This window comes from Stegodyphus dumicola, chromosome X2 (assembly GCF_044657685.1).
Source record: "Stegodyphus dumicola isolate Sdum_Otavi_A_Nest chromosome X2, ASM4465768v1".
Lineage (NCBI taxonomy): Eukaryota > Metazoa > Arthropoda > Arachnida > Araneae > Eresidae > Stegodyphus > Stegodyphus dumicola.
In genome coordinates, this window is record NC_140781.1 from 184083433 (window position 1) to 184100145 (window position 16713).

At 33.0% G+C, this 16713-nt stretch overlaps 1 protein-coding gene across 2 annotated transcripts in view; it reads left to right on the top strand.

Annotated features, from left to right (window-relative positions):
* Window positions 1-12248, top strand: part of LOC118187998 (uncharacterized) — a 46826-nt gene extending 34578 nt beyond the window's left edge. For both annotated transcript variants that reach the window (XM_035358324.2, XM_035358323.2), the window contains exons 4-5: window positions 3608-6529; window positions 10966-12248. In XM_035358324.2, coding sequence (XP_035214215.1) covers window positions 3608-6529; window positions 10966-11301 — 3258 coding nt within the window. In that variant the 3' untranslated portion in view covers window positions 11302-12248. The remainder of the gene's footprint in view (window positions 1-3607; window positions 6530-10965) is intronic.
* The last annotated feature ends 4465 nt before the right edge of the window (window positions 12249-16713 follow it).

Below are 16713 nucleotides of genomic sequence, written 5' to 3' on the forward strand. Positions count from 1 at the left end.
TATTTTTTTTATAACATGAGCAATGAAAAGACGATAAAATTATACAGGCTATGTTAAAATAATTGATCCGATCTGCAGCAATGAATTTATAGCAGTTACCCGATGACCCCATTTTTTTTTCTACACTACAGCCTCATGTGGACGACAGGCGAGCTATTATACTTAAGCTGCTATTGCATGTTCTCTGGAGGAAACAACTAATGTCTGTACGCCACGGCCAAGGTCCGGGAGGACATATTACATGGACATATAAGGCACTTGAAGGAAACATTGAAATACTTTGTTGCTTCAAGTGAACAGTATATCATAAGTTTAAAAGTTGCACTGCATGAATTTGAAGATTATTTAATCAATTTCATAGAATCACTTACTGAACCATATATTATAGAAACTTTTCATAGATCGTATGCAAGCATCAAAATAATAATTTACAAAAATATGTGCATACTATTTACAAATCAACGGTTTAGACAACGTGAAGAAAATATAGGAGCTTCAGGATTAAACGTTATGTGAGACTGTGCATCGCAATAGACAGTCCAGAATAATATGCTGTGCGAAAGGCCTAAATATTATCAGCATTAGCATTAATATATGCAGTTACGAGAGCTTTTCTTTTAACCTTTTTCACTTTCCACTTATAGAGCTCTCTAGGTCTGAAGATTATTTTCAGAGGGTTCTGAGAGATACTTGTCCTGCATTAAGATGCACTCATACAATTAATATCTCAAATTGCCTACTTTACCTGAGGAGCACTTGGTCCGAGTCTCTAAGGCCAAACATATGTAGATGCAGAGTACATCTATGCAAACATATGCAGTTGTAGAGCAGTGCTTAGTGTACAGTTGGGTCAGCATGGACCTTTCTAGCTTTAGGGTTAGACTAGTGGAAATAGTCATGTGTGATAGGCCCAGGTATCTCTGTATCCCACTGCCTTTGCCAGCTGTTGTCGCTTTAAGTTTTCTTTTCACTACTTTTTGGAATATGTTCAGTAACTGGGAATGTGCATGCTATTGCTACCTTTGCCAAATTCTCCGCCTTATCATTTTTTCTTTTCACACGCATAGCTCTTAGGTCACCGTCTCTTCTATAGTGCACTGTGTTACTTTAAAAACTTTACTTTCTATGTTACTTTAGAAATACCTTTGAGATGCGTTTTCTTGAATTGCCAAATGATTTCGAAATCTTTCCTGTTACTACAAAAACTATAAAAAAGGAAAGGCCAGACCAAGAATTTGATTATGATCTCTGCACTTTTCTGTGTAACTAAATGAAGTAAAATAAAACACTCACAGTAAAACTTGGGAAGTGTTTCGTTCATTTCATGTATTATGTCTGCTTACGTGAGATGGAAATTAAAAAAAAAATTAAAAAAAAACTTGAAGTAAGTCAATCGTTTCGAATCCCTCCTTCTATAAATGCCCTTTTTATATGGATACACAAATATGAAATGAAGTTAAATTAAAGTAATGTTTCATAAGTGGAAAGTGCTTTATATAATAATATGCTAGTTTTAATTTATACCTTAAATCGAATTTTTTTGCTTGTATCTTAATTCAGGTAAACTGCGAGATGTTTTATTTCAAGCCATATGCATATTTTAACAAAAAAATGTATAGTAGTCTCAGAATACTTTTAATGGATTTGGGCTTCCAATAGCATTATTATTTTTATTAATCATTTTGAATTCCATAATTTATAATAAAAATTACATTCTGGTAAACTAATTTTAGAACTAATAAGCCTGGAATTTAATTCTGGGAATTAACTTAAATTCTCTAATATTCTTATTACATTTATTAACGTGTGGGCATAGAAATGAGTGACTAACATGAAATTTTTAATTTAAACTCTATGAAATGTAACTTCGTAATTTTGCTATATAATCCAACAACAGTTCAAGCATTTTAACAATTGAAAAACTTTCAACCCTCATAATTATATTCAAAGTTTCTAAAATTTTTATACAAATTGCTGAATTCCAGTGCAGCGCAAATTATTAATTTCTTAAATGGGTTCGAAATGAATTTGAAAATCAGGTACAGATTAAAAATGTACTATATGTTTATTTACTCATTTCACATCAGATTCTATTTATATTCTGTTTTCATTCTACGTTGCAATACGACATGTTCTAAAAAGTCCTTATACCGCAGTTATTTTCGTAACGTTATTGGTAAAAATATATTTCCATTTGAATGATGCAAATGTTATTGTTTTAGCAAATTTGTATTATAAAACAAAATTGTAAAAATTACAAAATCTGATTTTTATCCGATTTCTAGATTTATATACTTATATTTCAGAAAATTTTATACTCATTACAAAAAATACGATACAAAATATTTGACTGGCATACGGCAAAACCTGACATATTTTGACATACAAAAAACATATTTTGTTTCAAAATTTTGCGCTTTTGGCCGTCATTTCAATTTTCATTGAAGAATCGGTTAATAATTAAATTCGAGTTTGATTAATTCCTTTAGAAAAGTGCAATATTTACATTTGTACACAGCAAAAAGTACTATATAACCTTATGAAAAGACTTCTAATTTTTGGAATGGTTGCCAGAGTTTCATCAAGTTGGACTTCTACTTCCACCCCAATTTTGAGAGAATGCACCTTGGCCGATGAACCGGGGGTCTCCCACCTCTCTCTCCTTCCATCAAACCACACGAGAGGACTTTCAGCTAGCCATATATTTGGAGTGTCTCCGTGCCGCAAAGACACTATGCATTAACATCTATGTCCTCATCGGGATTCGAGGCCGGGACCTTCGATATGGCAGCCGTTATCCCGTCTGAGGAGAAAAACTTCTGATGTTAATAGATTAAGTGACAAGCATAAAGTCAATCCATAGCATTATTTACATAAATTAAAAGTGAAAACTATTTCTTGTTAAAGGAACGTTTTAAATGACTTTTGGATTATGATTATAAAATAATAAAACTCACTGAGAATATTAATAACGTAGTTTTAGTATTTGAAACGTTCGAAATTGGATTCGTCTGAAAGTTTTTACGGCAAACCATGTGTAATTATAATATGAAATAATAATATTATATATTATAATTAGGTATTACCAATGGCGTAATATAATATTATAACATTGGTAAATCACAAAAGATTGTCACTAAATCATATTATAGGAAACGACATCAAACTCAAGTTAGTCTAATTTTATGTTTTAACAGACCCCTCAAGGCAAGCTTTAAATAGCCGCAAGTATTCTAAATTTTTAAGTTAATTATCTCGGTCAATTTTTGTCTTACGGAAGTCAAAAACTTTTGTATTATATTTTTCACAATAAGTGTAAACTCTTACTAAACAGAACTATAAGGACCTGAGGAATTTTTTAAAAGTTAAATTTCGTAATATTTACAGAATTAACTTTTTAAGAATCTGAACACACGAATGCGGGTGTAATTTAAAATATTTTTGGAATTGAAAGTTTATATCTACGGAAACAATGAGAAAATAAAGGCCGTGTAAGAAATTTTGTGGACACAATGGGAATTTTCAGTAAAGCAGTAAAGATCAGTCAGTTTTAATCATGTAAATTTTTAGTATGCGAACCCATTTTAAAAGAATGTTATTTTTTCAGGCATTAATCATAACTGTTGATGAATCAAAACCGGAAGAAAGTGATGTTATTATTTCAGACTTACAAGTCGAAGAACAGTCATCCTCGCCTACATATAGAACAAGTGTACGAGCATATTCGCCAAATATTTTTCATAAAGCGCCAGTTGATAAACAACTAGGATATATCCTTTTGAGCCCAGAAGATTTTAAAAATATCCAGACTGATAATGGGGTTACCGTAGAGAAACCAAAATACATCACATATCCAGTTTCTGCGGAAGTCTATGACAGTTCAAAAGGTGATTATTTACCCACTCGAGGTGCATATTCCTCGAATCCTGGATATCCAACACCAGTTCGAACTAAATATCCATCTCAGCCGGCTCCACCTCTGTCATCGTTTTCGGCACATAATGCTAGCCAGTATAATAACGGTGGTTCAAGAGTACCAGATATATCAAGCGAATATACAAATCCTGAATATAATCCATCAAGTAGGTACAATAAAGACACCGTTTCCGATGGCAGTTTAAGAAACTCTCCTCCAAATTACGATAATAAATATCGGTATGGGAGCTACAAACCATTTAATAGCTATCCTTCCTCTCAAACGTTTTCATATGGACAATCTCAAGAAGATAATGGGTATCATCAGAAGCCAAGAGACATCCCTACACCACATTCCTCTTATGTGGAAACTGGTGACTTCAAAAATTCTCCAAATCCTGAATATTACTCTAAATCTACTTCTTCTATCCCATATTCTAACGATCAGAAAGAATATAATCCGCCAAAATCCGTAACATACGGTCCAAGATATGAATCAAAATATAATTATGTTGACCAACCAAAGTCGCACTATAAAAGCGGACCGAAGTATCCCAGTTCATCTCCCTCATATGGAACTCTTCCTCACAGTTCATATGAAAGTTCAAGAGGTATTTATGATGATAAACCGGACACGTATAGTACGGCATACAGAGATCCTTATCCTAAAGATACCTATGCTCCAACATCTTCCTATAAGGAGAAAACGTACCCTGCTCATAGCGAATCCTACAGGGGTTCATCTAAGCCTTATACTTACGGAGCATTATCTGATCCTTATCTGACAAAACAAAATTCTTATAACTCCCGTCCCTCATACAACACTTATCCCAACACAGATTCACTAAATGATGGAAGCCTGAAATATAGAACCTCACCCAAACCGTATTTATATGATGCCCCCAAATCTTCCTATCATGAAGAAGGTGAACCTAATTCTTATGAAACACCTACATCACATAACAGTGAACCAAAATATCCTGTTTCGGCACACAGGAGCCGTTATATAACACCATCTTATGAAGGATATCCAACATCATACGATTCTCATGATCCTCATTATCATAGTAAGCCAGCTTCACATACTTCGTATGATGAGCCTACTAAGAATTTCCCTGATACTCCATTGCCTGAAACTTACGGCAGTCATTATCCCGATACTACGAACAAGCAACATTTACCAGATAGTGTAGAGAAATCATATCATTCGAATCCTGTTTCATCTAAATCTCCCACTTTTTACAGACAGTCAACTAGTCCAGAAGATTTGCCACAATATTATCAGTCTAGTAACAGATCTTCATACCCAACTTATTCTTCGGATCAATATGGTTCAACACCTACAGGACATTATAGCTACTCAGATCCTTCACAACCAGCATCATATAACGATGCAGAACATATTAAGCTAACTCCGGAAGATGCAACGCCTTCATCGTACTCAAACAAGAAATCTGCAAAAACAGCTTCCAAAAATTCACTAAGTTCTTCATCGCTCCCTTACAGTCATGCCCATAGGGATACTTTAGATTTACCTGATCACCATTCTGCCAAAAAAAATTATAAACCATCAAGACCAGCTCCTCTTTATGATGAATACGAACAGCCTAGATACCCACCGTTGCCACCATATACAAAAAGCAGTGCTGAAAAAACCACCTATAACGATGACTATGATGATCACAGTAAAGAACGTACTAATAGCTATACAAGTGGGGAAGATAGTTATCCACCGAAATCTCATTCCTCTGGTTACGTATCGGAGTCTTATAATCCTACCTACAATAAAGATCAACATCAATCTTACTATCCAGCATCTACTGAATCCAGTCATTATTACGATCATGATCATTCATCCGAAGAAGCTGGTGTTAATATTCCCAAAATTTATACAAAATCAGTAACAAAATCAAAATCATACGTTGTGTCCCCAGATGAATCGTCGAAAGAAAGTGGTTATGCAAAAGATTATTCTTCAGAAGCCCCATATAGTCCCAGAAGTTATTCATCAAAAGACTCATATAAGCCAACTAATAAGAAAACGCGAGTTTATACGACAGGTTCTTCCACTAACTCAAGCCCACACAGCTACGGTGAAGCACCAAGATCATCCGATACGTATGCACCTTCGAAACCTCCTCATGACATAAAAAATTTTAAGTACTACACTCGTAATGATAATCCTGGAGAACCAGCATCTCTTATAAGAGAAACGTTGCCACCAAAGAGAGTAGAAGGTGTAGTATACAGATCTCGTAAAAGGTATTATGATTTACCTAAAATCCAAAAGCCGGGAAGTTATTTATCCTACATTCCTAAGACAGCACCAGCCTTTGACTACAAGGCTTACGAAACCGCTCCTAAGAAAAACTTGACAAAGGTTATCCCACCAAAGACCGATTTCAAATTTAAGTATAGTCCTATGAATGCAGAAACCAGTTATAGAGAAGAAAACCTTTCAGACAGTTACGAAGATTACGAAGATTCTAATCTTGCTGCTATTCCCGGAGAAGCTGGTAAAGATTACCCAGTTTTGAAAGAAATACCACATATCCGGTTTTCCTGTGACAGTAAGGCGCCTGGATTTTATGCTGATGTTGAACACAGGTGCCAGGTGAGTAATAAATATCGTGCTATATCAAATACTATTTCTTTTACATTGAACATCTTTTTAAAATATTTTGACAAAAATACGCAAGTCTACTCTCGCAAAATATAAAGCATGTAGAAATTTTACTCATTCTTTAGATAATTTATCTAAAAAAGGATGTGTAAAAAATAAACATTGTAAAAAAACTATTTTTGACTTGCAAGGAAATCCTCCTTGTAAGTTCCTTGCCATATTAAGCTACTTTGTAAAATCCTCCGCATTAACCGATTAACCGCCCCGACGCATATAACTTACAGACCTTTTTCAACATTTAGACTTACGTTCTAAATCTTTATTGAAACTTTAGGCACAGCGTTCTTTCGTTCAGATTCTCTGCCACGTGGCTTCAAAATTTATGTTCATATATACTATCGGAATTGTAATCTGACTCACTTTTGTCTTCAGAACTATTGCCAAACAAAATTCCAAGGCACCATCAGAAGTTATCTGGTTCCTTCTTCCAATAGTTGTTTTGCGAAAAGTGAGCATCTCAGGGGAAAAGGAATATTTGTTCTTTCGAGGAACTAACCAGAAAAAAGCCCGAAAAAGCAGTGGCCTAAAACCGTAGTGAAATTAACCTGCTACTTGTCTTTAATGCAGACAACCAGAATAAAGCCCGAAGGAAACATTGGCCTAAAACTTCTGGAGAAACTAATCTGCTAGCTGCCTTTAACGCAGACAATACCATCACAATGCAGACAATACCATTCTATTGTCAAAAAATATTCCAGTGAATTGACGAGTATAGTCGTCCATGGCATGAAAACGCATAACTTTTAAGGTGAATATATTAGTTCACTGCAGTAAGCAGGTTAAATCTTTTCCTGCAATTAAATGTACAGAAATGCCTATTTTCTTCGAATAATTATAATTTTTTCTTTTATAAGCCAACAATTGTTTTTAGATCCTCCATGCTGCTTCTGCAGTACATAATATTCCATCTCGGAATTTTACAGATTTTTTTCCTACTGCTGTTGGACTTCTGTCCTCTTCATTTTGCAACTTGTAAGAGTTTTGCGATGTCTATAAGCTTGTTTTAATGTCATGCCGGAAATGAGTTGTCTCTTTAGTCTGAAACAAAGACAAGTCTTCAGAAGGTTAAAACAATCTTTTTATTTAATTTATTCTTAAATGAACAGAATGCATTACTTCCGCGACAGACGAACCTCCGCTACTTGCGAGTATTTAAATTAACACAGGATAAAGTTTAATTCAAGCGTTGATAACGTAATCTGAGGCTGTACATACATCATATTACTTAAACTGTCTCAAGTCTATCGGCGCATATATTAAACTCAAGCTCTAGCAAGATGCTAAAACCGGAATAATTTTGGCAGAGTTAACGATAATAAATAATAACAAGAAGAGGCTGTCAGACGCTCTAGCTCTAACCCTCGGCTTAAATACATAATAACTAATTTGCATTCTGCTGAGGACTACGGAAAGAAGTTATAGTAAAGGTTACTCATAATTAACATAAAATCTCAGAAACATCTAAAAATAGTATGAATTTTTCAAACAAAAATAGTTTTTAAATAGCAAGTTTTATTTAGTAAAGTCTTAGAATTCTATGAATAATTTTTTCTCAGAAATTATAAATGATAAATTAATATGATAAAGGGATTAAAATCTATTGTTGCCGCCTTTTCATTCAACAAACGCAGTTCAAAATCTGTATTTTTTAAATGAAAAACGAGAGCATTGATATTTTACAGATCTTTAATAAAGAACAAAAAAGTCTTCCTGATTTTAAATAATTAATGAGGCATATTTTCTTTGAAAAGAAGGGGTCACCCCCGAATAAATAGCATATCTATTCAATTTTTTTAATTTTGGCATTTACTTCCACCTAAGCACTGAGAACATCTAACACCGGTTAAGACATACGTGGTAACAAATTAGAATATAATAGCAGCATAAAAAATTACACTTATTTTTAAACCATAGCCAGTTTTAGATCAATCAGTTAGTTAAACAAAATTAATTTAACTCTTTGCATATGTAGAGGGAATACATTTTAAAGTTAATTTATTTTAAATTGTAAATTGCCTCATTAATTAATGCCTCATTGATTAATGACTTAATCTACTCTCAACTCAGTGTTCTATATTAGGCCTTTTTCGTAAAGGTTGAACTTTTTTCCCTTAATGATTTTGTTATTCCTAAAACATGTATCCATGCATAGTTCAAAAATTTCTTAAAAGTCGTTAAATTTTAAAACCTAATTCATGCACATTAATAAATTAATTTAGTAACATAATATGTCCTTTTTTCAGTGAAATTCGAACTGCTCTTTTTCATTTGAAAATTAATTTTAGAAATTAATTTATAATAAAAATGTATTATGAATCATCCCTATTTTTCTTTTACTTCACGAATTACGGAAATTATTGTTAGGCGTTGCGAAGAGTTGTTGCACAGGGAAAAATATGTAATTTCAGAGAATTTATTTTAGATGCGATTTATTAAATTTATGAATATTGTTCTTCATTCATCACTGAAAGCACGTAGAGGTAACTGAAAATTTTGTCATTCTTCAGGAAAATGAAACGTTTCCAAAGACTTACTTCAGTTGATTCTTTCAATCCACATTTGCTTCAGTCGGTTGCTTGTTGCATATATCAGTTGATTAATTGATGCATAATTTAGACGATTCATTACTTCATTAAGAAAGTTAATGCTTTATTTAGAGGAAGGCTCTAGTTCTATCGTTTCATTATTTAGAGTTAAGATATAAGCAATGAATAGTGTTGGTGTTTATTTAATGCTCGAAACATTTTAGTGAATTATTTCTGAATTTTATGAAACAAAGCAACATGTTTTGCTCTAAAGTCATTTCAAATGAACTGTCAGTGGCTTCTTATGTTGTAAAATATGTGCAATCTTAATAATTATTCATTTATTTGGAAATATCTGGTTTTTGATACTTAAGCGAATAGCAGCCGTGCTTTCCAATACTTTCGGGAGAATGAGTTAAAACTACATATTAAGTTTTCTGCACGTATTTAAATATTTTTTGTCCATAGGTTGTCCAAAGTCACAAACAGAACATACTGGGGAATGTCTGAGTATAATGTGAAGGAGATAGGCGATTGAGGCAATCATGTCCAGTCAAAAGACGGAATAATGCCAAAACTGCAGCATGAGGAGAATCAGAGATATTATATCCTTTGCCCACGGGATATTGCCAAAACCTTCTAGCTTTTACTCACAAATCTGAGTCATGAATCTTGCTAAATTCCATTTTTATCAATCTCCTTGTAAAATTTAAATTCATAAAACTTCTGGATTTTTGCGATTTCCTTTCTTTTTCAGTGTGGACTCACATTTCCCTATGCTTCACAATTAAATGGCGTGATAATTAACTCACTAAGACTTGATCACTAACCTATAACGAATAAAAATAAGTAAAATTAATATCGTTTATGAAAATTGCATTAAATATTTTGAAATGATTAATTGTTTTATAAATACTTATGCGAAAATTATAATTTCTGAAATACATTCTGACAGCTCTATACATTAAGAAACTTGGTTGCAGAATTACTTACCATCCGTAGTTGACTGCAACAATTTGCCTAACAAACGAAATTACATATAGAATATCAAATAGTAGTCATTCGCATACGCGAATAACTTTTTCGTTTTAAAATCACTATCGCAGAGCATTGATGACTTGTTCTGTGATACGTGTACAGTGAAAAGCATGGAGTTATAGTAACGCTAGTGCGAAGCAATTTCTTTGGCAAAATTCATTCATTAAGACATTTCTTCTTAGGGAGATATTGCTCATACACTTTGTCAGAATCAGTTAACCATCCAACCAATAAAAGAAGACAGGAGAAACAATAGACAAATCACTTGGATGCACAGAGTTCTGCTCAGTTTCTTACATTTAGGTTCTTAGTTCTTCTGTAAACTTTTTTTTATCTTTGAATCCCTTGAAATGCATGAAACACAGCCACCAAGGACCGGGGTAATCTGATTGTTACATGTAATTCCCTTGTATATGACTTTTACCTGAAATTTTATTTATAAATCTTTGCTATCTGTTACTTTACAACAGACACTTCGGGGTAATTTTTCCTCGTCCAGGCTTGCCTCATAACCATAGTACCTACAGCTGCGGCAAATGTCGAGACCCTGTTTTTTTCCTCCCCTTCATTTTGGTTTATTGCGTTTTGCTTCATAAAAAGGGCACGCATGAAGACTGACTTGAACAGTAGTCTCAAATGAGGTGAAGAAAAATAAGTGCTGCGTGGTAATCGAGACATACAATTGCGATAGTTATTGACAAAGAGTAAAAAGAACTTAAAGAATATATTTTAAAGTAATCATTATTGAAAGGACAGATAATTTTTATATAAGCTGTCATTATATTTCGTTTTACATTTTTGCAGGTTTATCACCAATGTAGCGACAAGGGACGTGTACAGAGTTTCCTTTGCCCGAATGGAACCATCTTCAATCAAGAAACATTTGTCTGCGAATGGTGGCACAATGTAGACTGCGAGAAATCCGAGAAGCATTATGGAAAGAACAAAGACTTGTATAAACCAAATGTGCCAGAGAAAGGGAAAGTGAAACAATCTTCGCGCCAAAAGAAGAAAATCCTCCGTAATCCACCTTATTATTCTGATGATCATCAAGGATACGAAAAAGGTAGAGATGATGATGACAGTACTACAAACAAAGAAGACGGACGAAAAAGGCGAAGCAAAATAACTTACGCCTGAACACAGAGATAACTATGCCATGCATGGTTTGTTATTTGATAAATGTCAGTTCTGGTAACAAACTCTACAGAGTGAAATTAAGGAATTGTTCCTGTGTTATTGGAACTACGCTGAAATCATTTCTCATGCTTTCTTAACGAGCTGAAGCAAATAGCTCTATTTAATAACAGTAACGCTTAACTAGTTACAGTTTTTGAAGAACTGTTTGTTATTGTGTGTTTAAATCACAGAGAAAGAGATTCAAAGGATTCGTATCTGGTGTTAGTTACGATGATTAATTCCTTTCAGGACGAATTACATCACCAGTTTTATTTGCCATGAAATTAGCTGCCAATGTAACCATTTTCTTGGATGCATTTAACAAAAGAAATTATTTTGTTGTATCCATTAGTGAAATTTTGTAAGATATTTCATTGGTAATAGTAGCTATATCATCCTTTGCAAAAGTGAGAAAATGATTGATTTCAAGTGTTTCAGATTTTGCACAGTACATTTAGAATGTAAAAAAGCAAAGGAAAGACTTTTATAAAGAGATACAAAATAATTGACTTACATTTAAAAAAAGTTAAATAACTTATCAACAGAAATTAATAGTTATAAAACAGATTAATCTAAAATATGAAACTATCTTAATTTATATAAACCTCGAATTTTATTTCTGCATGTCCAGCGAGATAACAATATTTAAAAAAGTTCCTCTTAGTGTAATAAGAATTTAATTTCCGTCAAACATTACATCATATAAATGATTTTTATCATCAGCATTAAGTCACCAATTTCTTGCTTGCATCTGGCATATGATAATCTGCAAAAGTGTTTAACGGATTCTGTCCACTAAAGAACTTTTATTCATGATAAAATTGGAAATGGAGGAATTCCTACCTTGCCATATTCTTGTTCTGTGTAGATAAGATATTTTTATGCATTAAAATAAATATTTAAATGCACGTGTTTCAGGTCTTTTATTTTATACAGGAAGAGAAACATTTTTCGAGTGCTAAGCATTATAGCTAAGCGTTAAACTATATTTTTTATTTAACGATATTTAAGGGAAATTCTAACATAATATTCATAAAAATATCACTTGTTTTTTCCATGATACTTAAATAGCAATACATAACTGTCTCGCCCACTTGATTACAGAATCGAAACAGCAGTGCGTATTTTGTTTTACAAACAAAGGAATAACTCCATTCAGTAATCAAGCGTCAAAACATGTTTTTGAAATCCAGGGTTTTTTAGCAATTTTCTTAAAAAAAGGATGGTTACATAAAGTTGGTTTCAATTTGCAAGCATCGTTTAACTCATAAGAAAATTGATAAAATAAAATATTGAATTAAAAATGTTTCAATGTTAATATTTCGTAACGTAATGCTTAAAAATGTTAATTAAAAATGTTCTATACTCTGATAGATTCTTCAAAATAGTAAACAGATTCTAATGAAATCTAAAGAACCTGCACAATAATTATTTTTAATGATACAGTTTCACTTTATTACTTCTTAAGCAATAAATAAGTAAAGCATTAATTGTCTTAGGCATCCTAAAGTGTAAGCCATTATGTAAATAAATTCCTCCGATTTTATTTTAATACTTAAGAGTTCAAACTCAAATTCTGAAAGACAGATTTGGAGAATATCTAAAACGACAAAAACGGACTCTAGAAATTTCTGGTACATCAACACATATAATTGTAAATAAATAAACGTTTATTTGCAAAAAAGGTCTGTTTGAGTAGATGAGTTCATAACTTCATACTTTCCAGTTAATAATTTACATAAAGAGTAGACAAATTTTTAGTCCAAAGGGGCTTTGTCCCTGAAAGACTATTGTTTTCGTTTTGTGTTGAATCACTATAAATATCCGTTTCACTCTTCAAACTGTTGCTACCAAATGTTAGAGTCCTGCAATATATTTGAAGAGATTAAGTAATGAAAAATCTGCATAAATGTAGGTATATTTCTCCCATTGTGATAAAACAACGGTACCTAGAGCCATCGAATTTTGAATGACGTAATCCTCCTTCGAATATGGGCATGTGGAAGACCAAATTTGAAATTTGTAATTTGTTTTATTATCGATTTCATATTTGTAAAACTTTAACGAATTCTTGAGTAACAAACTCAACGATTTAAAAGCAAACAATGGCAACACTCTACGGAGGGGGGGGGGGGGGACCTTTTTATCTCCAGCGCGCGGAACTGTGTATTGGAAATACTAAAGATAAGCTCATTTTAAAATTATTTTGCAACATTGCTATTGAACTGAATTTCATGGTTTAAGTGCAAAGAACATGATATTTAATAAATAAAGGTAACTCACAAAACGTTAAAAAAACGCCTCTTTGGACGTAATTTAAAATCTGAAACCTTTCAGATTTTTTTCAAGGGTTATTTTGGATAGTTTTAAGAATTGAACCCTTTAACCGGGATAGAGGCTAGCGACGCTGACTGCCGTAACGAACCGCTGGGGTTCGAATCCCGTAAAAGGCATGGGTGTTTGTAAATGTGTAGCGTCTGTGCAGCATGGGAGCACTTTAAATACGCGTCAAGCTGAAAGTCCTCTGGAGAGTTAATGGTAGGGAAAGAGGGGTGGGAGACATTTGGACTTGTCCCCTCCCGGGTTACTCTCCATCGAAACTGGGGGCCGATCTGAGCCAAGTCGTACTGTCAATCAAATGTACTGATCTGAGCCAAGTCGTCTATATGGTGCTCAAAGTTCTTGCCAACGACAGCAGCAATCTTACACTTCTTCCCACGATGAATTTCGTGGGCTTGTTCTGATGTTACTGTCAGATGAGTGAGATAAATCACAGAAATAACAACAACAGCAGTTTTAAGCATTGTAGAGACGATTAAATTATAATTTTGAGTATTATTTTCATGTGACTCAATTTGAAAGTTTATATTCCTAGACGTCAAATCGGTTAAGGAACATTAATATTCTCTGCCAGTGCTGAACTGTAGAGAGATTTCTAAGTATTACATCTTTGGAAATAAATGTCTTCACACTGAATGGCACTGATAAATACTAAAATTAATTCATTCGCATACGGATCTGACTAAGCATACTCATTACTTGAAAGGCACTTAAAGGAAGTTTATAAATGTCAAGAGAAGAATCCAATTCTTCACTTGACATTTATTTTCGTTCATTACACTGCATATTGATAAATATGTATTGAAAGTAAAGTGGAAACTCCTCAACTGCACTAAAATTGAGAGTAGAATTTAAAATGTGGAAATCGTTCTTGTAATTACAAAAAATGTCTAAAATGCTCTTATGAAACTTTAATTTTATATTTTCTTTGGGAAAATATGTCCGCGTCAGATTCACATAGGAAATAAAATTTGCTTTCATTTTATAACTCTACATAGCAAGTATATAAACGTGCTTCGTCTAACAGAACTATACACTAAAAATGTTTCTGCATTTTGATTAAATCTTGGTATACTTGAAACGAACGGTACTTCATATTTCAGTTCTTAAATGTACTTATGGCAAAATGTATAAAATGTATATACTCTGTTATTAAAAGTATCTTTAATACATGGGCCACGTGAAGATAGATTTGGGCCAGAAGATTGCAGTTTGCTGGCTGATGACTTACACCATACGTATATTTAATTATTTCCTTCAGTACTAAGAAATCGCAACATCGAAATATGTTCATCACAGATATGTAAAACTTTGGTACAATGAACGTCATCCCTCTTGTATAACAGTTTACAACTCATAAAAGTTTTCGTAACTGGGCTACTGAGTTGTAACTCGTCTTCTCTGATTGTCCCCAAGCACTTTTAACAGGTATTAAGATTTTGCTTCAATTATCTTTTAAATATACTCACTTTACAACAACTCAGTAATAAATTGAGGCCTGCAAAATCAAGAACTCTCTTCAGCTGAAAAAATAAGAACTACTGCTCTTATCAATAATTATACATTTTCAGTTGCTTGATTTTCTTATTTTGATACAAGACTGTGAAAGCTCTCTCTGTTGCATAATATATATATATATTCCATTTTTCTAACATATGGAAACCTATGAAGGCGTTTAAGGTGAGATATCGTTTCCAGACTTGTAAACAACAGCCACTGTTCTCTCAAGAGAAAGCTTTAGCTCTTAAATTAAAAAAAAGAGTTAAATATTGAGACACTTTGATTCTTCCATTTGAAATAATGACTAGAGTCAGTATGTAAATAAAATCTTGAATAAATAAAAAGGGTATTCCTTTAACTCTAGAAACCATGTTCCTTTACAGAAGTCGGAACTGTGTTTGCAGCGATACAAGGTTAAGGAAATAATATCAAAGAGGTCAATATTAGGGTCAAATTAGAAAGCTTGTGTTATAGTCTAACCCAAAAGTTAGGCAGTAATAGAACTCGTCAATAAAATTCAAAGATAGTTTAACGTTGTAATAAATTAATTGAGAAAAAAATGTAAAACTTTAAAAAAATCTGAAAGCTTTCAGATTTTACATTACGCCCAAAGGGACGTTTTCTTAACCTTTCGTGTGTTACCTTTATTTATTAAATGTTTTTTTGCACTTAAAACGATAAAATTCAATTCAACAGCGATATCTCAAAATAATTTTAAAACCAGCATATCTTTAGAATTTCCGATACACGGTCTCGCGCGCTGGAGATAATTTTCTTCCCGTGCAGTTTTGCCATTGCTTGCTTTGGAATCGTTGCGTTTGTTAATCAAAAATTCGTTAACGTTTCACAAAATATGAAATAGGTAATAAAACAAATTCCAAATTTGGGCTTCCAGATGCCCATATTCGGGTGGAAACGTACCGTTATGCAAAATTTGATGCCTGTAGGTACCGTTATTTTATCACAATGCGAGAAACATACACACAGTTATGCAGATTCTTCATTATTTAATTTCTTTAAATATAATACAGGACTCTAATATTTGGTGGCAGCAATTTGAAAAGTGAACCGACATTTATAGTGAATCAAAGCAAACTGCCAAAACGAAATTAATAGCCCTTCTAGGCTAACACCCTTTGGGCTAATAATGGAAAAATTTCATTGCAAGAAACAAAGTTCCTAAAAACTACAGTTTAAAAGTATTTATTTATAAAATAGAGAAAAATGTAGTGTTTCAAAAGTTATATGTTCATGAATATTTATTCGAATTATGCTTTTTTCGTGAAGAACTCCATCCATCAGCAATATTTAGTGTTTACGATATCTGCAGGCATTTCTGACTAATAATATTTTGAAACCTCACAAAAACTGTCATCATCAACTGTCAGTTAACCAACTTGGATGTTTGCTAGCATTTAAGGGAAAAAAATGCATGCTTTTGCGCAGTGCACCATTTGCTCGTAACGGAGAGTAAATTTGTAAATGCATAAATAAACCCTCAGAGAGATAATCTTAACGATTACTTAACAGTGG